Genomic DNA, 27849 nt, shown 5'->3' with positions numbered 1-27849 from the left:
CATTTAATTTGTTCCAGAGTTTTGGCTTTGTTTTTTCCAGAACACGCTCTGCACAATCGAAGCCATTTTAAATATGCTCTTAAAAAAGCAGCTCTGTGGATATGAAGATTTCAAGAATATAACGGTTTGGTGGTGAAACCTGGAGCTTGCAGCACATCCAATTACACGCCATTGCAAAAAAAAATGTGCCAACAGCTTCTTACAAAGGCTGTTCTGGCTGTGCTGTTTATTTCCCCAAGCTCTCATCTCATCTCTCACATTAAGAGCTCCATTTGTCCCTGAAACACTTCACAATAGTGTGACGCAGGCAAGATGGGGATCAGCACTCAACTGTGACACTTCGCCATGAGACAGAAACCAGTAGAATGTCTTCTACTTGACTAGTGAGTGAACCCTGGTGGAGTCTGGGTGACTGAAGCTCTGAATTTCAGTTGGGAGCACTGTTAGTCACCAAGATGCTGCTGGGAGCCATGAGTCACCAGTCCAGTTGTCTTCCTAGAAGTCATTTTCACAGTAGTCAACTCATGCTAATACTGATCACCGTCTTCTAGCTTCTCGCGTTGGTTCCAGTGTCATGGCTTCAACGCCGTTGCTTTTGCTAGTCGATATTATTTGCACCTTGTAGTCGCTTCATGAAACCAATTTCAGAAAGAAAGCTGCTCCTGTAGCTCTCACTACTGATCACGTGACATATCCTCCTTTCATTAATTGAACTGTTTTTTTTCAGAACGGACTCCGGATCTGAAGTGATCCTCATTCCTGGTGAATCACTCAGCGAGGGAAGAAAAAGAACCAAAGCAAGCTAGTCGTGTGTTTACATCAGATGTCTGCTTCTTTTACTGTTTTTTTAAGAAAGACTATGAGTGAGGACAAAACAAGTGACATAAAAAGACACACATCCAGAAAAGGCCTGTTGAGGGAAATGAAAACAGTTCATCGCTTGGCAGCTTCGATGCGTCACAGACATTCCGCCGAGCTGGAGGCAACCATGCTGTTAATTAGGAAGCAAACGGCAAGTGTACGTTGGATGTAACCAGATGTGGCTGACGGTAACCATGGAAATGTCAGCTATGATGAGTCAGTGTTGGCAGGTTGTTAAGACTGGTTGGATCCTGAGGCAGCCTCATCTTCATCAGGGGGACAAGCGACGAAGTCTGCCAGCATGGAGGCCATGACATCGTCATCCACCTGAGGGAAGGAGAGAACGGTCACTAATGCATTCTGGGAAATCCATTGCAAAGATGAACAATTGGTCTGCAACATTCCCACAAGAATGTGCCAGTGTCCCTCATCCAGGAAATGTGGCAGTCTTATCAAAAGATACGCAACTGAACAGGAAGAGAGTCTACCTCCCTCCCACCACCCCAGGTGCAGGGAACTTAATAAAGTCAGCTTTCAAAACTGCACTTCTATTTGTTGTATTTCTTCGTTTTAACAACCACTTGCTGCCAGAATCGATGACATAATGTCAGGGTGGGTGTGCAAGGCTGCCCAACATCAGCAGCTGAATGAGACTCCAAGTGATCCTGCTAATGTTACCCACAGAAAACAGACAGGCATGAATAACAACCAGTGCAGTATCACAGATACCACGTGACTGTGGTGGGTTGGTCATCGTCGCAGAGGGAGAGATGAGGCCAAATTGAGGGGAACATGATGGCAATATGATGAAGGAACCCTCAGTAAGGGATGAGTAGAGCAGAACATGTATATGGGATGAATAAATAAAGATAAGACTGATAGCTGAATGAATAAAGAACACAATTGCAAGATTAGTAGCTGTTGGCAGGCAACTGGCCCCACAATACTCGGGCAGGAAATGACATCACTGCAGCGGAACAGGAGCAACACTGTAAGAGTGAGCGTGACGGTAGCAGCAATTGTCAACATCACTTGAGATCTAAAAGCTCAAACTGTTAACTTTGCACGTTGTGTATTTGTTTACAAGAGACTGAGAAAACATCTTTACCGTATACTTTAGTATACTGTGTAGCATTGTTCTTGTTTATCTGGTTTATTTTTTTTCTGACAATTTAGAATTCAGAATATTGTTTAGAAACAGATCTGATGATGCAGCACTTCAGAGTTTAAGTCAATAAATTCGAATCCAAGTGTCCCTTGCTGTACCAAACCATTTTTCTCCTAACCCCCCTGGATTGAAGTAACCCATCCACAAAGATGTGTGAATGCACACTTGACGATAGTCAAGAGGATGAAACGTTGTTGTTGTTTGCAGAGGAGGACTGGAAAAGTTTGTGCAGCAGATGGATGACACCAGCAAGTCTTGGATTACTTGATGTCACACAAACCTTCTGTTACCTTTTTCTTCTCTGGGCTCTGCCCTTCCTGAGACAGTTCCTCCTCTCTCTTGCGCTTCACTCCTTTCGCCTCCACTCCTTCACCACCTCCTCCTGATTCTTCTTCTGCCTCCTGCTCCTCCACCTCTATTGTCTCCACTGCTTTCTCAGTCTCTGTGTCCTCCTGCGTCCTGGCGTGTGGATCTGATGGGGGCTCAGCGTCTGCCGCCACCTCCTCTCTGGCTGCCGCCAGTTGCTCCTCTGGATCACTAGGAGGAGGGTTGCTGCTCCCACTGGCTTCCTGTGGAGCTTCAACTTCCTGCTGAAACAGATAATGGCTAAGCAACGCAAACAAACGTGTCTTCAGTTGAGAATCAATTGGAACGCATCACATACCCGAGAGCCGTGAGGAGCTGGGCTTTTTTCAGAGGTGTCGGTTAAATCCACCTCCTCCTGTGGCCAAGGCTGCTTCTCCCTCAGAGGCGGAGCTTCACTCTCCTGTTCGCCCGCCGCCTCCTGCTGCTCCCTCTCCTCCATGGCTCCCCCCGTCACACACAGGATCTGGGGCATGGTGGGGTCATCCATTCTCTCGCTCACGTCTTCCTCGACCTCTCTCCCCTCCTCCAGGACACCGATGCTCTCCACCTCTTGTACTTTGATCCGGTCTTCAGCGAACACGGATCTGTTGGTCTGGACCTCCTCAATGCCCCCCTCAGACTCTCCCTCCTCCACATTGAAGGCTGCAATCTCAGCTTCATCCAGAGCTGCACCAAGCACCTTCTCCTCCTCGATTCCACCTTCATGCACCTTGTCCTCTGTGTCCTCCAGAGGAGGTATGTGTCCCGCTTCGTCCTCCTCCTCTTCATCTTCTTCCTCCTCCTCTTCCTCTTCTTCCTCCTCCTCACCTTCTTCCTCATCATAGTCCTCACCATCATAAATTTCTCCGTCTGAAAATTCGCTTCCCTCCTCCTCCTCATCTTCCTCAAGCTCCTCATCCTCCTCTTCCTCCTCATCGTCAGTGCTGTTGATGTCGATGACAGCGGAGGCCTCGTTGCTGGGAGGAGGCTGGTGCAGGTGACGACCCTGTTGGTTCAGCTGGTTATGCAGCTGCTGCATCTGAAGCTGGAGGCCCATGGAGGTGGCAGATGGCTGCATCAGCATCTGTTGGAGTTGAGGTCTCCCAGGCAGTGAGTCCCCCAGCCCAGTGGGTGGCGCTGAGAGAGTGTTGGAATTCAAAATGGGAGTGAGCGACACCACAGAGGAGCTGGAGGGGGGGAAGGAATTGATGGCGCTGGAGGAGGTGGTGAGGAGTGGAGAAGAGGTGGTGAGGTCATTAGCGAGAGAAACCCCATCAATGGTGGTGGGCTGTGTCGTGCTAGGAACCATGGCAACAGCTTCCCCTCCTGATATTGTGACTGCAGCTGCAGCTCCTGGAGCCAAGGCCTGGGAGCTGGCCAGATCCTCCTGCTGGTTCTCCATGTTGAGCATGCCTGGAGGAACGATGACCACGCTGTCGTCAGAGTCGCTCGCAAGAGAGATTTCCACATCTTCTGCTTCCTCTTTGTCGTAACGAACAAAGACTGGTCTCTGACCGTCCGGGGGAGCCAGGCCGCCCGGGTCCTGATGGTGATGTGCATGCGGGGACAGCAGCATGTCAGCAGCATTATGGCCATGAAGTCCTGGACCTAAGGACAGGTGGTTCTCCAAGGAACCCATGAGAGATCCGGGGCCAAGGCCGAGAGACGGGCGGGTAGAGAAGGGCGGACCAGTGCCAGGACCACCTAGGAGATTTGGCAAAGCAAGCCCTTGGCTTGGACCCTGGGCAGCAGGGATGACTGGCGCTGAGGGTGTCGTTTTAAGATCTAGAGGAGGTAATGGGATGGCAATGGAGGGAGTGCGGGGGTGGAGGAGAGAGTTGCAGATGGTCAGAGCCTCACTGCAGAACGATGAAACCTGAAGGAGACGAGAGTAAATGAAACATTGAGAATCACTGAGATCCGCAGTGATGCTGCAGGGCAGCAAAGAAACAAGTCAGCCTTTCACTTTCCCCATAAACCACTGAAAGACATTTAAGAGGTAGCAAGGACAAATAAAAATACAGGCAGATACACCCATTCGCTTCCCAGCATAGCTGACAGTTCAGTTCCCAGATGGCAAGGTGGCACATCAGGCCCAGCGGTGCACAGCCAACAAAATATCAACAACAACTTCTAAAAGAACAGTCTTAAGTTGACAGTCTGTTGAGGAACGTAAGAGTATCCGTCTGTTTGCTCCTCTTAGGTCCCTGATACAGGACTGAAATGGATGCATGTTTGCAGTACGGTGGGCCTGAAATGAACATCATCTCATTTCACCTTCAGATTTCTGTCAGCACGTCCTTTGCTGAGAATGGACACAGCACAGGTGAGAGGAGCCGGCCAGCACGGTGACGGGACCAGAATCAAACTCAGCAACAGTCTGAAAGCATAAACATGGTAGAAAGTCTTCAGTGCACAAAAACAACGCGCAATGGTTACTGTATCATAATTTATTTTGCATTCAATTGTTGAGCGGTGAAGCTTCATGAGGCTATACCTGCCCACTGGAGGGCACTCTGCTCTATAGGAACTCATTTAGAAACAATATGCTTCTCATCTTTGAAGAGTAATCTACGTTTTTATCTAGATGAATCGTCATCTAAGCATGAACTGGAATATGAATTAAAGAGTTAGTTACCTCTCATTATGCTTTGGTTCACCTGAACTGTCACTTACTGAGCTCTGAACAGCGTTTCATGCAGATTCATTAGCCCTTCACAACTTGAGACCGTGTGAAGAACATTCAAGACACACTACTGTGACTGTACCTGTAGAGTTCCCGTCTGGTACTGGCACTGCTGTACTGGCCACTGATACTGCCGGCAGGTTCACACGTGGTGCTGGTGCTCGTCTGCTGCTGCTGTAGACGCACACACAGTGGCAGCACCACACCGTGGAGACGCTGCAGACAGGATCAGAGATGAGAACAAACCAACCCGCACCAGCTTTCAGTTCATCATTCAGCAAGAAGCAAACGCTCACTTTGTGCACGTCATCCTTGAGCAGCGTTCCACTGGCCAGAATGACTTGTCTGAGTGCTGCAAGGACAAAATAATGACACCAAACTCATCGCAGTGACCAAAGTACAGAGACAGCATCTCACCCCGGAGAGCGGAAATGCAGACGTCTTGATTGGCTAGCGAGTCTCCTTTCCTCTGGAGCGAAGGGCCGACTGCATCTGACATCACTAACTGTTTGGTCCGCCGAGGACCTGGCTTTCCTCCTGGAACAGCCTCAGCTGCAAGACCAGCCCGAAGCTGCAGGGGATTTGCAATTGCTTTTCAGGGACATTTCCTTCTCACAGACCATTTCAAATATAGTACAATGACGATGTGTACTATACACTAGTGACAGGTTTCATGAAACGAGCAGGGCACACTGTCTGCCGTACCATTTGAACGAAAGCTTGTCATTACTAAACCAAAAGTGCCATCACTGTTTCATGAGACCTCATCTATACATCACTACTGCACACAATGCTGGATATATATCTATGTCTTGTCTGGGAAATGAAGTTTTCACATGGACAGTTGATATGGGTGTGCAATAAATAAAAAAAAAAACAATTCACATTAGAATAAACATCCTTATTTGCTGTGAATCAGAATAGAATTAAAAATTACAATAAAATTAAGATTAAAGAAATTAAATGCTGGCTGTCTGCCATTGAAATTATTCATGGAAAAAGATCAAGCACTTCTGAAACACAACAGAACAAAGACAGAGTTGATACGTTTTTCACTGAGACAGCTGTGCCACATCTTTACCAAGAGACCGGTCACAGGTAAAGGCACTTTCCTCAGAATTTGAAAGGCAGCCCGTTTTTAATTTGAAAAGGCACCGTTATTTTTGCTACTTAAACGGCATATAATATTGTGAAATAATAGTAGCAAAAATTCCATCCAAGAATGGATACATGATTAAAACTTAATAAATGCGTAAAAGACACTGTAAGGTGCCTATTTGTCATTCTGTCTTGCAAAGCAAATGAGATTCGACCATGATCAGAAATCATTATGAATTTTACTCCTAGACAAAAGACTCATCCTCTGCAAATGGAAGGACTCATCACCACCAACAAAAAAATGTGATGTACTTTTTAGCTGGAGGAGATTAGAGCGTCTATCAATGCATCCATGCAGAAATTTCACACCACCTTTGTAAACAACACAGATGCTTGCAAACACTTTTAGATATGTACACATGCATCCCTCTAAACACACTATTAATGTGTATATTTTGGGGTCTGGCTTGATTATATATATATATATATATCTATATATATATATAGATATATATATAGATATAGAGAGATAGATATAGATAGATCAAGCGGCTTGACATGAGACTCACCTTAACAGACTCCTCCCCTGGAGTGATGTCACCGAGCAGATGGTTAAAAAGAAGCTCAGAATGGCTTGGACTTCCCTGAAGGATGTTCGCCGAGGCACCAGCCACTTGAACCCACAATTCTAATGTCTTATACACCGATACCCGCACTGTGCTGAAATACATTGGGGAAATGGACTCAGTGAACGGGGAACGGGTTCACCGTTGGTTGTACAATGAGTTCAAGTGGACCTACCTGTAGGCTCTCTGTTGTCCCGAGTTTGCGTCAGGAGGAGGTGTCCAAGCAGAAAGAGTTTGGGAGAACAGTCTTTGCAGCACAGCAGCAAACTGAACCATGCTATTTCGAACACTGCAACAACAATATCACACAAGTTTTCACAAAGATGAAGAGAAATGGCAAATTATAGGTGTAGATACTTACACTGTAATAAGAGCTGATAAGACCTCTACTGTATTGGTGTGTATGATGGGCAGGAGCAGCAGCCTCACACTACCATCTCCTGTTAGATTCTAGGATCCAATCAGACACACATGCATAAAACCTCAATTTCAGCAGTATGCAGTATGTAAAAATATACAAAGATAAACAGAAAAGTGTGTGGCGAGTGTGAAAACTCACAATGCTTTTGGAGCTGACAGCAAGTGCTCGACACACAAGGTTGAGGATGGGTCTGACTGGCAGACGTACAGCTGAGGCTGGATCCATTCTGACAAATGGAGGATTTTATATGAAAAAAAATCCTGTGAATCTCACAAGGTTTAGTGACAAATGAAATTAGGAAAACGCTAAACAAAGCAACAAAAAAATAAATATAAAAAACTAAAAAAAGACATAGGAAGCTTCAAAAATATCACCTAAATTTAATGATATATAGGGAGAGTGTGTCAGCGCATCTCAAACCTGAGAGTGTGTTTGAGTGCTAGGCAGACGGCCGTGTATCGGTGCTGAAGCTGCAGCAGAAGCAGAGGATCTGATTGGTCCAGTACAGAGAAGCCCAGCTCCAGCCCGGGACCTTCATACTGCACAGTTCCCTCTGAAACACCACAACAATGACTTAATACTGCTGTCGGCCTCATGTGATGATGAAACCACTGCGACCACACAGCTCACCCATTTCACAGCCCAGGTAGATCTGGGACAGCAGGCTATTGGCTGTGACCAGCAGGCAATGGATCTGGTTGGCCCAGCCCTCAGATCTGCCAACACCCACTCCTCTGTCCAGCAGACCACCGAGGCAGGGGAGGCGGCAAAAACACTGACAGGCCATCTGATCAGAGAATGAGCGTTCGATGAATCGCTACACCACTTTCACAGTCACTAGAGTTCACTACTTCATCTCTTGAAGCAACAACAATTGTATTGACAATAAATCTAAAATAAACAACATCACAATACCAGCCATTATTTATTTACTTCTGTTTTGCAACTGACCATTTGAGGGGCAAGACCTAGACTGAAGCAAAATGACGTTTAAGAGACAAACCTCTTGTGTTTTCTTGTTGGTGCTGTCCATTTTGGACAGGAAATATGCCCCAAGTTTGTTCTGAAACACAAAAATAGAGAACGTATCTTAAATGAAACCCAAGGAGGCACACAGCAGAATAACACTAGAAAAGAGGCTGGAAAGAGGCCATCATTACTGTTCTTTGTGACTCTGACAGAGACAACTAGCACCGCTAAATTGGACACCAATTTCAAATCAAATAGAAATAAAAATAAGATCAGGTAATGCTAGACGACAAATTTAGTGGCTCTGTCTCAAGTTGATCTAGTTTATAAATAGGGAAAGAGGCCCCACAAAGAACACAGTCAGCAGCTGTGATCCAATCAAACCTTTCACAGTGCGGTCCACATTGGACAGACAGAATAAAAACATCGAATACAATCCTTATTTTCAATTCCACTACACAAATACTGTCAATACTGTATACAAATACTGTACTCAAGTGACATGTAATAATGTCACTTGAGTCGACCGAGTGTAACTCTGTGCACCTGCCATTCAAATGAATCCATTGTTTCATAGTGTACATGAATCAAAGGAGCCGGCTCACCCTGAGAGATCCACAGGCTCTGGGGAAGTAGGTCATGCAAGCCGTCATTCCCTCCATTGCTGCCAGTTCGCACTGAAGGTGAACAAATCAGGACATCTTAGTCGCAGTGCAATCACATTGAGTTTTCCTTTTATTTCCAGATTTCTGGTTTAACATTTTATACAATGAAACATTTGCTCACCTCCGTCTTAAGGCCCAGCAGAGAAGTGAGGATTCCCAGAATGCAATTAAGTCCAACCTCCCGAGCCATCTCCGCCAGCTGAGACGAGTGCTGAAGAAGATCCTTTAAAATGTTTACTGCCAGCAGGATAGTCTGAACAGGAGCCTGCGACTGGAGGAAGAAGCAAAAATGTGAGGAGGAAGGAGGAAGCACGTTCACTAAATACCCTTAATAGTGGCAAAATTATGCTCCAGAGCATTTGGATTGAAACTGGCCAACATGACTTAAATCACAGGTTTTTAGCGGCTTGTGAAGGGGGTCTTTCACCTGTATGACTTGCTGGAGCGAGCGCAGCCAGGAGAGGCAGTGCTGTTGGAAAAGTTCACAGGAACTGTCCTTAACCAGCATGGAGAGCAGACAAAGACCTTCAAACCTGTGGGTGCACAATATGCACATCACTTAAGAGCACCAACTAACTTGAAATGGTAAAAACACTCACACACGTCTTCGTACACACAAAGGAGGAAAAAAAAACTGTATGCGAGTGTGCGAGCTTGTCGTCAAACATGGCCACCACACTCCTGGAAAAAAGGCTAGAACAGTGGTTCTTAACCTGGGTGAGTCGGTCTCAGGGGTTCGGTGGAGCCTCCGCCGCAGAGGTCCACCCCTCAGTCTAGTCTGCAGTTGGTGTATCATTTTTTATTTTTTACTAAAGAAGGGTTCGGTGAATGAGCATATGAAACTGGTGGGGTTCGGTGCCTCCAACAAGGTTAAGAACCACTGGGCTAGAATATTAAGGCTTTGATAAAAAAAAAAAGTTTTGAGCACCAACTGCAATAATGCAACTGCTGAACTGTCCATGCACCACAGCTCCAAACCCAACCGGACAGAATACTCAAAAGTAACGGAATTTTATACTATTGTGAGAGAGTACAAGAAACGCACAATTTGATGGATTAAATAAGCACTGTGATGTGTAAAACACCGCTGCAGGATGCATTGCAAGGGAAGACATTTTCATGTCTGTGAACTGATGGAGGAGATGTGCAGAAAGCTTCAGGGTGGAAGTACTGGATGAGCGCCAACAGTAGCGGTTGATACTGCTTTTTTTATTCAATTAAAGTCAGTAGAATTCCTAACATGTTTTGCAACATACTGTACATCATGTTTTCTTCTGTCATGGCGGAGAAAAATCCTACATACACAATCATTGTCTCAACTCCAAACAGTACACTCCAATAATTATGGGACTAATAATTTAAACAGTCGGTGATCATTTGACCATCAAAGGTAGTAGACATGATAATATCAGAACTTCCTCGATGGACATTTATTTACGCATGGAACAATTTTGAAAGCAAATGTGGTGATGTGAAGTTAATGGTGGCTCAAGTACAGAGTTGCCACAGTAAGTCATCCTCCTCCGCCTCAAGCCAACAAGCCACTCACCCTCGTCTCACCTGCTCTTTGCCTTGAATCAAGATCATGAGGCAACATTTATTAGGTGTGGAGTTACTACAGGGTGAATCGACATTGGTACAGGGGCTACACCTGCTCTCAACAGCCTCAGCACTAGTTACAGTCTTACTCATCAATAGCTGAAGCCCCAAATGTCAGGCTGAGCTGGGAGTCAAAGCTGGCCATCTAACTCTCTTTTACATGGACCTTATTTTGGATAAGTGCTGCTTTCGGTATAATCATGTCATGTACAAGGCAATCAAAGCATAAAAAGTGTCAGCGGATGCTATTGATGGCCACAAGAGTAAAGCAAGAGAATGCACAGTGAACTCACCGGGTCTTGCTGGAGCCCAGTTTTGCGTTGCAGAAACCCACCAACCCCCCGCCGGTGCTCGCACTCTACAAAACAAACAGCATGATCGGATGAAACAGGATAGTAACAGCCACGGATAATTGTTTGGCACAACATCAACAGCGAAAGTGCGCTTCTTCTCCAGATGTCAGGCTGGTGCACAACAAAGCATGCAGAAGCTTCTGATGCTAATGCCTGACAACTAGCCGGCGAAGCTAACAAGCCGCACCAGTGCTGAGCCCCTACCTGTGTCGCCAACACGCCATGTTCTCTGTAGCTGGACAACAGCACCGGAATGTGTTCTGGACGCTGCTCTTTCAAAGCCGACGCCAGACCTTCCGTGAGTCGCATCGCAGATGGGCCATGCAGCCAAGCCGACGTAGCCATCTTGACCTCTCTGCTAAAGCGAACGTCACCGCTGCGACACCAACGTCATATTCGAGCGCCGCTCCTTCTTTTCGGCACCCGTGAGACAAACCCCGTCAGTTTTGTGTGTCTGCAAGCCGCTGGGCTTTATAAACGCTCGAATTTCCGCGTCATTCCGGTGTTCGGGAAAGCTTTCGGAGCGAGTCTGTGATGGCGAATGAGAGGCTGAGAGCTCTGGAGGAGGTGGAGAAGGAGATAGCAACCATCCTGCAGTTCGCCGGTGAGCACCCACTTTCAACCGCAACTCCTTCAATTTGGAAGGGTGTTGGTCTTTTGAACGTCTTTTTTACAATCATGTTGCCAACCATGGGGTGTCACTTTTTTTTATTGTTGTTTTGGTTACCAAGCCAATACATTTCTTCATCGGTATAGACGGTAATTCATTTAATGAATATACTACACTTCCCATTCAACTAGACACATTTTTGCAATTCCATGTGTTAAGTAACTAAAATGTATATATAAAGGATATATATATATATATATATATATATATATATATATATATATATATATATATATATATTTCACCTTCACCTTCTTCTGCCGCTTATCCGGGGTCGGGTCGCGGAGGCAGCATTCAGAGCAGGGAAGCCCAAACTTCCCGGTCCGCACAAACCTCCTCCAGCTCTTCCCGGGGGATCCCGAGGCGTTCCCAGGCCAGACCGGAGACATAATCTCTCCAGTGAGTCCTGGGTCTTCCCCAGGGTCTCCTCCCGGTAGGACATGCCTGGAACACCTCCCCAGGGAGGCGTCCAGGGGGCATCCGGATCAGATGCCCGAGCCACCTCAACTGGTTCCTCTCGATGTGGAGGAGCAGCAGCTCCACCCCGAGCTCCTCCCGGATGACAGAACTCCTCACCCTATCTCTAAGGGTGCGCCCAGCCACCCTGCGGAGGAAACTCATCTCAGCCGCTTGTATCCGCGATCTCATTTTGTCGGTCATCACCCAAAGCTCGTGACCATAGGTGAGGGTGGGAACGTAGATCGATCGGTAAATCGAGTGCTTCGTCTTGTGACTCAGCTCCCTCTTCACCACGACGGTCCGATACAGCGACCGCATCACTGCTGCTGCTGCACCAACCCGTCTATCAATCTCACGCTCCCCTTTTCCCTCACTCAAGAACAAGACCCCGAGATACTTAAACTCCACCACTTGGGGCAAGAACTCTCCACCGGCCTGGAGAGAGCCAACCACCTTATTCCGGTCGAGAACCATGGCCTCAGACTTGGAGGTGCTGATCCTCATCCCGGCCGCTTCACACTCGGCTGCAAACCGCCCCAGCGCATGCTGAAGGTCCCGGTCGGATGAGGCCAGCAGAACAACATCGTCCGCAAATAGCAGAGATGAAATTCTGTGGTTCCCGAACCGGATCCCCTCCAACCCCTGGCTACGGCTAGAAATTCTGTCCATAAAAGTGATGAACAGAACCGGTGACAAAGGGCAGCCCTGGCGGAGGCCAACATGTACCGGGAACAGGTCTGATTTACTGCCGGCAATGCGAACCATGCTCCTGCTTCGGTCATACAGGGACCGGACAACCCGTAGCAGAGGGCCCCGTACCCCATATTCCCGGAGCACCCCCCACAGGACATCGCGAGGGACACCGTCGAACGGCTTCTCCAAATCCACAAAGCACATGTGGACTGGTTGGGCGAACTCCCATGAACCCTCGAGCACCCGATGGAGGGTATAGAGCTGGTCCAGTGTTCCACGACCGGGACGAAAACCACACTGTTCCTCCTGGATCTGAGGTTCGACTATTGGCCGAAGTCTCCTCTCTAGTACCCTGGAATAGACCTTTCCAGGGAGGCTGAGGAGTGTGATTCCCCAGTACTTGGAACACACCCTCCGGTCCCCCTTCTTTGTTTATATATATCTGAGGTCAGATCGCAGGCGCAGCTGCCTGAGGAAAGAAGCCTGGACTTCCTCCCCCTCCTCAGTGGGCCACTGGTGCTCGATGAGAGACTCGAGTCTCTGCAGGTTGACTCAGCCCCTCAGTCTTCACCCTATATAAGGACTGCCGAGCCACTTCGCATACAAAATCAATAATAATAATAATACTATATTTAATAATATAAATAATAATAATAATATTGGCTGCATGTATCCACAATCATGGACTATCGGTTACTACCAAAGGTTGTTTTCATAGGTGGAGTAAGATGCAATGGATGTTAATTACTGAATTTAAAAAATTGCCATGTAAAGCTATGGCAGTGGCAAAAATCCATCCTATCAATGCATAGCTAAGAGCCACCAACCAAGGTCATTTCCTGCTTGGCTACAGCAAAAGCCAACCTGTGATTGGCTGGCATTGTACATCCTTTTGTATGATACTGTTTTATCTATTTAAAAAGACAAGAGAGAAAACAAATTTTCACGAAACCCAGTATCATATCAATATCGCGATATCTACCATGGATATTGAAATATGAACTGCCTGCCATCACAACTATGTATTTTCTTTTGGATAAAGCTTCCTGTTTTCTCCATTCCAATAACAGTTTCTATCTTTGCTGGCAGGAAACATTATCATGGAGCTATCCAAAGACAAACACAACGCCAGCCTTCTCGACCGACACCTGGTCCAGTTTCAGAGTTCTGTCAACAGAGTGGAGACGGAACTCAGTGGCCAGATCCGATACCTCACTCAGGTGAAGTATTATTTCACTATATTTGACGGAGCTTTACAAAGAGTTGACATTGATGTCAGCGGAGTACAAAAGTGGCTGCCCTGCTGACTCGTTGGTCTGACTGGACTGCAGGTAGCCACTGGTCAGCCTCACGAAGGTTCCACATATTCGGCAAGGAAGGACTGTCAGATGGCGCTGAACAGAGCTGAGTATGCCAAGGTGAAACTAGGAGAACTGGGACGGACGTGCGAGGTCATGTTGGAGCAGCAGCAGCAGCAACAGCAACAGCAGCAGCCGACATGAAAGGACAGCTATTGGACAATTTTTTTTTTCTTGTTACTCTTGTATTTGAGTCAATGACAGTGGGAGGACTGACGGACTGACCTTGCCTTTCCTTTCTAGACCTTTCTACAAACGTCCCAGTCATGTGTGCTTTCCTCTGTTATGGTTAAAATAAACGTATTTTCTAAGAGCTGTAACTGCAATGTAATAGATTTATAAAGACTTGTTAGTGAAGAAGCACGTAGTCCTTGTCTCTTTTCAAATATGCCTTTTTTTCTTAAAAAAAAATCATTTAGCTGTTGACATACGTTGGATAACCATAGAGGTCTCTCTTCAAATTCCAATTTAGATATAATCTAAGCATTTGTACTGTAGTCGGTCACAGTGAATATGGATCAATTCACAACATTATATACTAACCGTCAAAAAATAAAACTGGCTGAAGCTGAAATAGCAAGCTCTTTATCCTACCAGCCACGTGAACACGTTTAAATTGTCATCACAGTGATGCAACAAAATTGATATCAAGTGTCATCTTAATCATTTCATTCAACCTCGATTAAGAATTGCAAAGCAAAATATGGTCTCAATTTGATTAATTTAATACATCATCATTTTGGATAACGCTCTGAGTAAAATGGTATTTTCAGTGTTAAACTCTTCTTTCTCCAACAGAACTGTCATGCATATTCTGAACGTATTTTACACTTGACAAACATACACTTGTGCAAACGTGACAACAACAGTGAGATCCTAGCATCTGATTTGCCATCAAAGTCAGCCATCAAAAAATGTACATTGTATTGGCATTGATTTTCTATAATTTCAACAAAATTGCCTCAATTTTGCAGATAATTCAAAGGGTTTTTTTTTGGAAAAAATCAAAGGAAATCTTCCCTTTGTTACTGTAACTGGGCCAGTGGGAAAACGGGTCATTCAGGAGTGCGATTTAACACGTTACAGTTGAGATCGTGTAAAATTCATGGTAACAGTTTATAGGAATCAGAGTGCAAGGTGGGAATGTCAAGTCAACAAACGTAAAAGTAAATAAAGCAAAGGACAGTTAAACTTGTGAGTGCTCCAGTGTGAGGCCACGACCGGAATAACAGCCACAATGGTCATAAAATGGCAAGAAAATGGCAATTTTTGGAAAAGTATAGCTGAAGCTTCAAACAAGTTTTCACAAGGCACATTTTTTTTTTTTGCGGCAGAAGTACTGAATACTGATGAGGACCAAACATATGTACTGATGAGCCATAACACTTGTGGTGTCAGCAGTGGCCAGTACCTTTCCCAAGTGGTCCGCTGTAGGGAAGTGGTCAACCAGCAAGGGGCTTGTGAGCATCTAGCACACCCCGACTCATGCAGGGGCCACAGGCATAAGTGGTCCCAACCGAAGATGGTGAGCCTGCACAGCGCAGACCAGATGGTCACGCTGACCCCTTCCACTGCCAATAACAGGTCCAGAATACTTGAGGGTAGATCATCATTTACATGGCATGCCCATTCACTGGTCACTCTGTTGGTCTGGAACACTTGGATGGTTATTTGCTAAACCTAAGACACACCAGAGCATTCAGCCGACTTCAACTGTCACTGAAAGGGTGGATTGTTTCACACTTGACACATTTAATGGTACAATGCTTTACAGGCATGAGACAAACAAATATGATTTTTTTTTTGGTAAATGTTAGATTACATACAAATATTGACAACACTGAAACACCTTTTTACAGTGACAGGCCTATTTTGCAATATAAAGTCTCTATAAAACTTTCCTATTGTTGCCAAATCAAAGCCACACATTCACTTCACCAGTGTCAAGAACCTTCACCACGTGACAGTGACGACCAATCTTGACTGCCAATGAATACATTCCACAAGACAAAACAGCAATGGGGTTGTTGAGCTCCTCCGGTAATTGACCTCTTTGACAGTTCGTGTGTTACAACTACGTCACGGCTTGACTGGTTACCATGGGGACTCGGCTAAGGGAATGGGTCGTCATCCACCTTGGGTCCAGTCAGACGCAGGCGAGCAAAGTCTTCAAAGACAAAGTCGTCGACCTGAGAAGAAGAGCTGCAGAGGCATGGTGTCACAGGGCAGCAAGCAGGGTGGAGGCTTGGTCACAGATGGTTCTTTTCAGATTTTTAAACTCTGTTATCATCCACAGAGATCAATAGGTGTTTTGGAAAGTCAACTTTCACCGTGAATCAGAAAGCATTGGTCGGTAACAATAAAAGATAGACACAAGAAAGTGGGTTTGTGGGCAAAATGCATGAAGTGGAGCCATTGTGCTTAGACGGTCATGGGCCAGCAATGAGAATTAAAGACGGAGTCTACCGATGTCAGCAACAGCAGCCAACTTCAAAACAGGTGGGAACTCTTTTTCAACCAGATATTTACATAAATGCATACGAGACATCAATACAAACGGATGACATCTTGAATGTCAAATTACACAGACTTTACTCCAAGCAAAGATGCGGACCGGGGACCACACGTGGCCCTTTGACTGTATTTATGGGGCCCACATATGGTCTCCATTAAACTATAAAGCTGTTCACGTAGAACTGTTTCCGATAGCTCACTAACATACTGTTAATCAAGTCTAAACACATCGTTCTTTTTTTATAGAGATGAATTCTCACACTTTTCTTGACCCTCATTATTTTATTGATTTAAACAATCGATAAACAAATCAATAAACCACTCTACATAGAAAATAAAATGGTGAGTGATGAAATGATTTTAGTTCATTTTTATGCTCTTGGCATAGATGTACTCACCCTTACTTTAATCTTTTCAATCTTTTCTCAGCTTTGTTATAGTGACTTAAACTAAGATTTGTCCCCTCCTATAGTCCCTCAAAACTGTCACCACAGAGCCCCTTGGGAAATCTCACTGCCCACCCAGGGTCTACAGCTTGAATTTGAGTGAGTAGAAATACGTCTTCATCGCATCCTGGTTAAACGTTTTGTCGAGAGCTGAATCAATAGCGGGTGTGCTGCAGCTAATGGATGCAATCTGGCAATAAACCCACAAAGATGAAGATGCAATATGAGCCAAGTTTAACATGGATCCTTCACTTCCTGTCACATTAAAATGATCTCACTTACTTCATTTCAAACTCAATGAGATTCGTATCCACAGCAGCATCGACCTCTGCAATCGAGAAATACAAGATGTGGCTCAGAAAAGCAGCACCTTCTGCCAACCACTGCTTTTCAAGCGGTAGTCAGTGTTTTACAATAAATCTATTGTGGTGTGCCTTACCTGTCGGGGGAGTGGGGGTGGGCGGCTCAATTGGCTTTGGATGCATCAGGATAAATGGTAGCTCGACTGCAACATCCCTACAGGTCAAACATAATTAGATTGTTTCACAAATAATAATATTGACGTTTAAAATGTTTTCCGGAATTATAAACCTGATAAAATTGTCAATATTACAAAAGCAGAACAACGTTTTTCAGGATTATAAACCTGATAAAACTGCCAAATATTACAAAAGCAGAACAATGTCTCTCAGGATTGTGACCCACCACCTGCTCCCATGGAGAAAGCACCTACCCTCCGCGTGACACCACCAGCTTGACTTTTATTTTGTAGGAAACCATGATGCCCATCATCTCCTTGCTTGATCCATCCTTAATTCTGTGGGAATACAAATCACGGTACATTTACAGTGACTTTCTTGTGCAGTCACGACACTAGTGTGTGTGTGTGTGTGAATGTGTACATGGTGCTGGAAGCCAGGTTGGTGTCTTCATGTTTCAGCTTCCCATCCAGAGCCAAGCCTCTCTTCTCCCTGTTGGTGCCCAGCACTGGTGTCAGTGTGTAGACATGGCAGAAGGTGGAGCTGGGAGAGACTTGGTCACTAGAGAGGGGAGGGACGGGAGACTCGGTCAAACAAGTGGTCCATCACAATAATATTCGACAGATATAGTTTCTCTAATGCAGTGATTCTTAACCATAGGGCCGGGACCCATGGCTGGGCCACGAGTGCTTCCAAGAGGGCAGACAAAATTGTTTTTGTCTCACACCTTTGGGTCTTGAGGGCCGCAAGACGCTCAGTTTTAATACATTAGCCACGTATGGTGGCAGTAGTGTGTCTCTGAATTGACTCGACAGCTGTAAATCTGTGATAGTTAACAACTATGGAGAAGTTCTTGAAAAGAAAAAATGATAAAGAAAGTGATGCCGCACCTCCAACAGTAGAAATGGTTCATGAACGCACCTGTTGAAGCAGTTTTGATACTTTCATTTACTTATATCTTCTCTTGAGTTTAAATCAAATATATTTTTGGATTGGACATGGTTTTATTATATTTATTTTATTCAGAATTTTATTCAGCTTTTCCAATTTTATTAACAGTCAAGTGTATTTTTTTCTTTAAATTTGATAAACATGACTTGTACCTGGTTCTGCTGCTGGTTGGACTTTTTGATGACAAATATCTTTGCCATGATCACATGGTTTCATGTCATTTCACAAGGTTTTGGTTTGTTTACGTGTAAGTTGATTAAATATGGTTATTGATCACAAATGAGATCAAGAGTCACGAATCAGTTCTATGACTTGAATGGGCCCCAGGTCCCTTTTTTCTGGGACAGGTGGGCCCCGAGATCAAAAAGGTTCAGAACCCCTGCTCTAATGACCTGGTGAGCAACAGATGACTGAACTGCCTTGACAGGGAACTCATGCAGCCCAGCATTCTGTCATCTTGCTTGGTTTGTGAAGATCATATTGAGATATACTTCAGTTGCCTAGGCAACCAAAACTCTCATGTGTTGGTCCGAGTCAACATGATCATAATTGAAGTTTGAACCTGCTCCAGGGTTCTAGAACACCATGCAACAAACTGCCCAGTAATACAAATGTTTCAGTAATCTGTTTGATGGACCAGTCCTGGAAAAGAATTCCTGAATGGAAAAATAGCAGCTTGATTTTCAGTGTGCCGCTGGGTAAACGATACATGGTACACGTTGAAGACCCATTAGAAAACACTGTCCACCTCCTGCTTTTGTGTGTGTCTCTTGTTCACTAACTACAGGGACCAAAACGTTATTTTCTACTCACTCAGCCTCCACCACTGCGACTGGGCACTTGTACTGGGCCGTGGAGAACAGACAGATATCAGCGTACTGACGCACTGGAGACGGAGACAGTTGATATGAACTCCACGGTGGAAATCACAGCTTAGAAAATCATCAAAACGGAATTACCTGAAATCTTCAGCCTCTTCACTGTCTTAGTGGAGTTGTTGGTGACGTGGACGTTCACATTGATGGGCTCACCATGGTAGTACAGCTGCAGAGAGGTGAGGACGACAAGAGTGCCTTTGAACACTGACTCAATCCCCATATGGAACTGAATCCAATAAAAATCAGATGAGAAGTGTGGTGGAAGAGAGGTGGATGCCCATCCCATGCATTTCTACTGGACTGTTCTAGTAGAAGGAACGAACAACGCGGATCCACTGATGACTAATATCTATTCAAAATCTCCTTAAATGAGCATCATATGGAACCTTTAAAGCAGGTCATTGTTTCTAGCAACCTAGGGCGCATGGTTTCACCGATCAGTTATCTGAAGAATCAGCTCACTTTCAGTGTGGTGCACCCACACCATACCATTCTGCGGAACAGCCAGCCACCTCTGCTGCACCCTGTCTCGAGAGTGAGAGGTGACTTTTCAAGTCTATAGTTGCAACATCATGTGTGTGACAGCTGCTGTTTCATGTTACACAGATGGAAAATGAAATGACATGAGAGCACAGATTCATGGGTGACGACAGGAAAAGGTCGAACCTCCTTGTCCAGCGAGACCTCCAGGTTTAGTGATCGATCAGACATCAAGAAGCTGCGACTCATCTCAGCCATGGGCTGTGGGCCTTGTTTCTCTGGAGCGTACTGAACCTTCCGGATCACAAGACGCACCGAATTCCTGCACAGTCAATTAGAAGAAGCTTAGCAGACAGAGCGAGGAATGGAGACAGCAGGGGGTCGAATCAGTCCATGAAGCACTCAGAAGATGACAGAGGAGATGTGAAAGGTGGATAGAAGCAACAAGAGAAAACGTGGCGACATGGACCTTTGGTGGAGCTTCTCGTCGACCGTCTTGGCACAGAAGGCTTGAAGCTCATAATCCACTCCACACGCCTTCCCAGTGTCCTCGGGCCCAGGCTGGAGGGTCACTGAGCAAGGCAGGTTCTGAGGAATCTGAAACATCCACACATACCGAAAGGCTCTTGGAAGACTCATGTTGGTGCTGTATAGCAAACAGGTAGTTACAGTCATCGCTCAAACACCACTCTTCACAAACAGGATGAAGAATCCACAGAACAGTGAATTCATTGCATTTCAGCTCTCATCTTACTCCTTCAACGTCATGTGTAGTGTTTTTACTTAGGGATGCTCCGATCGATCTGTCACCGATCAGGATCGGCCAATTTCTGACTGCCGATCACTACAACTGATCACGTGTGACAGCCAGCGCTCAGATGAAGCCCCTGATAGTGACAGTCCACTTCTCCCTACTCACTGCTCACTAGGCAGCAGCTGGTGTGGAGCTTCTTTCAATATGTCATGAAAAGTTTGCATCCTGCAGCACATGCACGAGAAATGCTGTGAAATTTAACACGCCATTTAAAGCGCCAGCACTTGACGGAGTTTTCCGGGCTCATGAAAGTGAGACAGCTGGTTCCTCAGCAGCAGGCTGTTAGCACAGCTGACGCTTAGTCCGGTCCGAGCGTGACATTTGGAATGATAAGAAATAATTATTAATTTCACCGAGCTAGATGACCAGCCTTTCTCGGGTGTCATTTACGCAGAGACTGAAATGGAAACGACCGCATCCGAGTGGAGAGGGAGTGGAAACATTCATAAATGCAGTGCTCGCTGTCTCAGAGTCCCGGAGTACAGTATGTAAATATTTCACGGACATAGCACTGTCTCTAGAGATTCACCTGCAACGTCTCACATCAAATTAAATGTTTTTCAGTTTTCCTTTTGACAGAATAGTTGCTGCATTCTGCAAGGTTTTTCTCTTTTTGCCTCCTTGAAGAGGTATATTAAAACGTCGGTGAATTAAAATGATTTGAAGTTAATCTTTTCATCATTTTAATTACAAATTCATTGCCAGTCCATGTCATTGGAATCGTTGATCGGCAGCAAAAATCATGATTATTATATAAAAAACAAAAGACGAATGAACATATTCATTGGCTCAGTCATGATCTGTGAACTGACCTCATAATGAATGACCGACTCTTGAATTGCTAGGTCACTGGTATTCATTGTTCACGTGCCCCTGAAGTCTACATCACGACACATGTTCTCCAAGTATGTATAACTGTGCGGAAAAGTGTGCCCTTTCGTACATGAGGCCCCCGTTAACGTTCTGTGCTGCGGCGTTCTGACTGGATGCTACCACTCGTTTCTGACGTCGGACAAGAGTATTCCAACGTCACACACGAAGTACTGATCACGGTGTGAGTTGGCAGTTAAAACTTAAGATGGATTACCGTTTCAGACCGAAGGATTGTTTGGATAGAATCCAGTTTTCCCAGCTCCAGAAAGAAGCAGGGAGAGTTGCATACAAACAAGCGCTGCTTAAACTCACTAACTGACTAGATATAGTGTTGTGTTTTCACCCAGCGTAACATCAGAGATTGACTCACAACTGCTTGTGTTTTCATTGATAAGCATAATCGTGAGCAATAAATCAAAACAACCTGTACTAGTTTTCCTGTGTAGGCATTAGTTTAGTTCAGCTACTTCAGTCAAGAACATTGATTAAACATTGGAAATGTTCTGCTCTGCAATTACTAAACAACAGGGGCCTAATGATAACAGACCTGGTGTGTAACATAGAACTTGTAGACAAAGATGTTTATAGGGCACAAATCTTATGAGTTACACTGAACAAACCTTGTTTCCAGTACGTTTTAACACAAAGAGAAGCCTCACCGTGAAGTTGAAGGGGTGAGCATGTTGGCCCAGCTTCTTCAGCAGCCTCTCTTGCAGGTAGGTGAGTGGCTTCTTATTCTCCAGCAGCGGCGGGAAGGCCTGGAAGGTGCTCACGTAAAGATCCTTACGGAAGGACAGGCCCAGCACATCCAGGTCCTCGCGTCCATAACGGAATGCGCAGGTCAGCGTCACAAAGACTGTGGAGGATGAAGGAGCTCAGCTCTTAACCCACATCAAGAGTGTCACCAGTCATACCTTTTCTATCTTTCAGATATTCCGGGTCTACAAGGAGCACTCCATCTGCAAATACATTATTGACCACATTATAAACCCAAGGTGACACAATTGTGAGTTAAGAGTCTGGACTCACCAACGGGATCGACTTGATCTGAGTGATCCACAAAGTCACGCTTCCCCAGATAAACTGTAAGCTGTGAGAAAAAACCCCCCAAAACAATTACATAGACAAAGAAGACATTGCAATATTTTATGCTGACATTTTTCCTACCTTGCAGTTGGGGCTGGACTTCTTAAAGACTCTGGAAAAGGAATGAAGAGATGAAGACTAACTTTCAGAAATCCATATTAAATTCATTCATTTTCTAATTCCCTGATGCTGAAGCCTATCCCAGCCACTTGGGGCAAGAGGTAAGGGTCATCCTGGATGGACATACAAATAACCACTGACCTACACACTCACACGTACGAACAGGCTTTAAGTAGGATCTTGAAACAGGGCATCCAAAGCCACACCCACAACCCATTTCCCACCAGACACGCCACATCAACGACTGACTTAGCAATGTGCTTTGTAAAAAAAAACAAGATGTAAACATTTATTTGTACAAAAATAACTTTTCATAAAAACAAACATCAGAGGCAAATAAGAAACGTGAGCAGAGATGAACTCAGCAGCTGTTGCCACAGTAACACTTCGAGATGCAGGTCTCCTCTGGGCAGTTGTTTGACATGGCTGACCCTGTTTAATTAAAAAAAAAATGATAATAATGATAATAAAATAATAATATGCATTTGATCATAAGGATTCTTTCCCTTACTACACTAAACTAACTAAATGTCTACAGTTCATTTTTGATATTTAATCAGGAGGCAAGCCTTTATATATAGTTTGTTTAAATGAATGAATGTTTAAATGTGTGAACGTTTATATATATATATATATATATATATATATATATATATATATATACATATATATATATATATATATATATATATATATATTATTGCTGCCAGTCAGAATCACTAGAGTTGGATTGCAGATGTGAAGTGACCTTGTATAAGTTTGTATTTTAGCTTTTATTCACTGTTCCATTTAAAACACAATTATCCATGCTTTTTTCTGACTGCATGCATGGCTTGTGAGTTAAGAGGTGTTTATGAAGCCTGTAAAGGCTTGCAAACACTGATGTCCAAGAACGGACCTCTGAGGACCCTCATCAACATGTTCGCTCAGGTTCATGTTTGCCAACTCAAATGCAGCACTCCTGATCTCATAAGACATGAGCAGGTCCCCACCCATGTTTACTGTGCTGACTTTGTTTCAAGTGCAGCACTGGAGTCCAGTACACCAAGGCAGCGCTCCTGAATGCATCACTCTGCAGTGTAGCTTCAGTGCTTTTGTGGTGGAAACTAGATTAAAACCAGTTCACAAGAGGTTTCTGAACCGTGCAAAACAGAGGAGCTAAAAAAAAACCCCGTAAATGTTCTCTAGAAATGGAGGCTTTAATTTGGCCGAGCTGAGGCATTCATTTTGAGAAGAGCTTTTATTGCTGTAGTGTTCACAGCTTGGGGACACCGACTGTGAGCACGACGACTGGAAATTAAAAACATTTATCTAAACATATTGCATCAAGGAAACGTGTCAACAGCCATTATTTTTCTTCCAGCTGTGGGACACACACTTTTGGCGTTTTTTCTAAGTCAAGTCTGCGGGGGAAAGCTGCCAATTTACCACATGACAGGCAGTTCAGGCGAGAGAGACAAAAATGCCGCAACGGCTGGTCTTTTGGAAAAAGGTCTCCAGTTATCTCATTTATTTTCCGAGACTAGTCCTCTGTCTGTGTTGCTCCTAAATGACGCATCTCAGTGTCAAACTGATAAGGCTTTTTTTTACAGATCCGCAGATCTCACGCCGCACCAGAGGGTTGTTGTCTTCTCTGAGTCATGTTTGGGGCGTGAATGGCAGTTGAGAATGTTAGAGTGAGGCCTTTGAGCCACAGAAACATGGCTGCCCCTGCCTCCCCTTGTAGGACACCATTAATTAACATAGCAGCCAATTTTGAACAAGCATTTCTTATATATATATATATATATATATATATATTTTTTTTTTTTTTAAATAAAATGTTGTTTTATTTTGTATTGGACTTCCAATGCAGCATGTCTTAAAACAAGTCACCAGCCAGGCCTTTACTGAAAGAGTGGTTCGCTTCTTCTTTACGAATCAATGAGTCAATAGTTGACTGGATGTTGAAGTGAAGGCTTTTTCTTCGGGTGTCAGCCAAACAAAATTGTGCACGTCCGAGTCAGTGAATTGTAGCAGTAGCTAGTGACAGAGAGGCCAGACGGCTCAAGAATAAACAAAAGCCGTCTGTGACTGTGGGAACTGCCGCTCTCGTTTATCTTTGACCACAGCCACCAACACGTCACATTCCCAGCTCCTGTCAGGCTACGGGCTCTAGTTTAAGAGACTTACTCAGACTGATGATAAACTACTACTAATTTTATGCAACAGAGTCATCGAAACACAGCGGGTCGTCGTTGACATTTTCATGACAGCACCGAGTGTGCAGGCACCCGACCGTCATGTGGGCGTGATTAGATTACAATGCCGAGTGGAACATTTATCATCCCCAAGGAGAGATTTGTCGAGGAGATGGAAAAATGTTCAACACATTTCATTTTTCCCACTTTGACTTAAAAAAAAAAAGAAGTTCCTTTCAAAATAAAACAGGCAACAATGCAGCCTCTGGCCTCTTCTTCACCTCTGTGCCGCCATAATCCCTGTTAAATGAAGCAGAGGAGGCAATCCTAATAATGTAGGCGGAGGGCGGGATCAAGACCAAAAAAAAAATAGAAAACAAACCAGTGCATGTCCTGCAGTTAAACAGGAAGTGGGGTGAAGCGTATTCCAGGAAACGTGACCGCCGACAAGGCTTTGTTATTAACCAGCCAACCTCTGGTGTCTCTCCAGCGACTCTACATGAAAGCAGAGTCATCTCCACGGACCACTGGGGGCCAAATCCCCAAAATTTCTGCAGACAGCTGCAGATTCAAGAACTTCATCTGCTGGAATGTGCTGGCTTGTACTTTTAGAGGAAAGAAAACAAGGGCAACGACCAAATGCACATCCTGATAATACAACAAAAATACCCTGCACTTCCTCAAGGAACCCACCCAGTCAACCTGTTTGCAACACCATCGTAGCATCTAGTTTTGAACCGCCATGATTGCAACGTCAGCTACAACACACGAAATTTGCATGTTTGCCTCTGAGGAAGAAAAACAAGTTGAAGATACAACAGTGACATAATATCAGCAAACGGCCCTCTGGCAACACACACAGTTGAAACAGTGTGACTTCAAGCGCTCATCTGGATTCTGAGTGCTTTCCATGGATCACCAGGTGTTTGAAAATGGAATCAGACTATATGCAGGACGCAAATCCTCTTCAGAGTCTCTCAGAGAATCATAATAAAATAGAGATTTTAAAAAATTGCTTTTGCTTCACAAATAAAATAATTGTCACACAATAAAAAAAAACAACTGAAATAAATGTAATAACTTGCCTAACTGGCACCCCTATAGTAACGAGAATAATTTGAACGTATTGTTGTTATTCTCCTAAATAAAAAGAAGAAGAATCCTGGAGATTCACTTCCCCAGTTTGTCGTTTTTTGGGGGGAAGTTGTGCAAGAATCTTTCGCACAAAAATGGCCATTTAAAGAGCAAATGACGAAGTTATATTTGCTTTGAAAGCTCATCAGGAATGACATTTCAGTTGCTGGTTCCGATGGATCAGGTCAGTTCGGCTGTGATGTCGATGACAAATTCCTCTCGGTGTGAACTTCAACGAAAACACGCCATTAGGATTCGAGCGCAGAAGAAGCAGTCGCCCCTCGCGCTAATAACAGGTGATGAATGACGAGGTCTGGTGTAGCGGCTTCAGGTAAACACGACTGCATTTCAGCGGGTCATGTGGATCCCCGCCTGGTCGAGCTTGTGGCTGCCGTCAAGCGCGCAGTCTTACCTGGTCCCAGTTTTATCCCCCATCTCAACAGACCGACTGTCTGCTCGGCGTGATCTGGTCCGCAGCTGCTCCACTGCTCCACTGCTTCACTCAGCCTGGTACCGAGGCTGAAGGGCTGTGGCCACGCCCACCCGGTGTGACTGACAGTCATGCAGCCACCAACGCAGGGTTGTTGGTTGGTAAGAAGTGCAAGCAGCGCACCCATTTGAGACCGTTATTAAAGAGAGACAGACACGCAGCGAAACACTAGCAAACATACCTGCATCGAGGGTGGAACCTTTGCGATGTCCCCTATATTCATACCGTTTCATTCCATTGCTTCTAGTGCTTCATTTTCACAATGAAAGATGACGCCTGAATTACGACGTAATATTACATATTTGGAACATGAAACCAATCCGAGATATCTTCATTTAGATCATTTAAGCAAACGCCTAATAATCTGACGAGCCTTATTTCATCTCGACGCATTTTAATCCCTGTTATTTATCGGTAATATTTATTTAAAATTGATTGTATTCTATCATCGCACTGTTTCTCCCTGAATGTTTTTGGCTATACATTTCGTCGTTACCTTTCAATTATAACATTCCTGTATGAATATCCGTAGCAATGCTTTCTGGTCAGGACTTGTTTGTTTATGTATGAGTGACACCACAAAACAATATAGACTACAAATAGATAAATAAATAAATTCACTTGTAACATCAAAACGCCCCACGATGTAATGACAACTAGTGTAACACAATGTAATGTAACGCCGCTCATCTTTATGGCACACACCTGTTGCCTTTTGCAGTGACTTCTTTTCCATGCTGACATTCTAAGCTGCTGCAATGGAGCACAATTAAGATGTGTCAGGAGAGACAGTGTCCAAATTCAGCCTTCAGAAGCTCAACTCAATGTTCTGAGGTAAACTTTTGTAAATCACTTGCTTTCTTTTTTCCTTGCTTCATGTTTTGATATAAAATATCCAAAGCACATCCTAATCTGCACCTGAACATCATACTGAAGCAGTTATTACACATTATTATTCATTTCACCAAATAAAAGAGCAACGTCTATCACTAACACTGATCTCCAACAGATGGAATTGAACACTTCCATCAAAGATTTGTACAGGAAATCTCTGATTTCAAATCAGTAAGCCAAACAGATACTGTCACAGTTAAAAATGCCAAATAAAAAATACATCCACACCTGAGAAAACACGCTAAATATACAGGCACAGTAGCACTGACTCAACATTTCCCTACTTGGAAAGTTGAGAGCCTGAATTCAGCTGAAATAATAGTCATATGGTATAAATACACAGCGGTGAACTGTCTTTCAATCTCATCCAAATGAGACTGAATAGGATACTGGTTAGTACGAGACCCGCAACATAAGTACTGCACAGTACTGAATGTGTCCTCGGTGAGGATACACTATTTTGATTAAAAGAGGCTTGGAAAAATGTGGACTTGTACTTTGAAAAGTCGTGTGGGCCTCTTAATTAGAAAGGCCCGGCC

At 44.5% G+C, this 27849-nt stretch overlaps 3 protein-coding genes across 4 annotated transcripts; 1 reads left to right on the top strand and 2 right to left on the bottom strand.

Moving 5' to 3' along the window:
* Positions 1-55: 55 nt before the first annotated feature.
* pelp1 (proline, glutamate and leucine rich protein 1) lies at positions 56-11326 on the bottom strand. 2 transcript variants are annotated; one of them, XM_053858590.1, is made up of 19 exons: positions 10996-11326; positions 10732-10796; positions 9267-9372; positions 8961-9110; positions 8780-8851; positions 8209-8268; positions 7836-7992; positions 7626-7758; positions 7344-7431; positions 7146-7234; positions 6960-7073; positions 6728-6878; positions 5478-5631; positions 5357-5412; positions 5143-5276; positions 4652-4754; positions 2694-4250; positions 2320-2619; positions 56-1188 (listed from the first exon to the last, which is right to left on the bottom strand). In XM_053858590.1, exons 1-19 carry the CDS (start codon positions 11134-11136, stop codon positions 1096-1098), a joined length of 3723 nt encoding a protein of 1240 aa, XP_053714565.1. In that variant the 5' UTR covers positions 11137-11326; the 3' UTR covers positions 56-1095. The 2 variants fall into 2 exon arrangements, with proteins under 2 accessions (XP_053714565.1, XP_053714566.1); XM_053858591.1 differs by having other exon boundaries at positions 58-1188; positions 2320-2616; positions 10996-11324.
* med11 (mediator complex subunit 11) lies at positions 11179-14321 on the top strand. The gene is made up of 3 exons (XM_053858596.1): positions 11179-11395; positions 13703-13833; positions 13945-14321. Exons 1-3 carry the CDS (start codon positions 11326-11328, stop codon positions 14113-14115), a joined length of 372 nt encoding a protein of 123 aa, XP_053714571.1. The 5' UTR covers positions 11179-11325; the 3' UTR covers positions 14116-14321.
* A 361-nt stretch (positions 14322-14682) lies between these two features.
* On the bottom strand, positions 14683-26470 carry arrb2b (arrestin, beta 2b). The gene is made up of 14 exons (XM_053858595.1): positions 26339-26470; positions 22574-22604; positions 22436-22496; positions 22321-22365; positions 22066-22262; positions 20189-20316; positions 19906-20041; positions 19321-19405; positions 19175-19247; positions 17834-17971; positions 17665-17748; positions 17371-17447; positions 17214-17259; positions 14683-16173 (listed from the first exon to the last, which is right to left on the bottom strand). Exons 1-14 carry the CDS (start codon positions 26359-26361, stop codon positions 16083-16085), a joined length of 1215 nt encoding a protein of 404 aa, XP_053714570.1. The 5' UTR covers positions 26362-26470; the 3' UTR covers positions 14683-16082.
* Between the last annotated feature and the right edge of the window lie 1379 nt (positions 26471-27849).

The sequence above is a fragment of the Synchiropus splendidus genome, chromosome 3 (genome assembly GCF_027744825.2).
Source record: "Synchiropus splendidus isolate RoL2022-P1 chromosome 3, RoL_Sspl_1.0, whole genome shotgun sequence".
NCBI classification, from domain to species: Eukaryota; Metazoa; Chordata; class Actinopteri; order Syngnathiformes; family Callionymidae; genus Synchiropus; species Synchiropus splendidus.
Note: the sequence above shows the minus strand (reverse complement) of the source record. Positions and strands in the feature narration are given on the sequence as shown.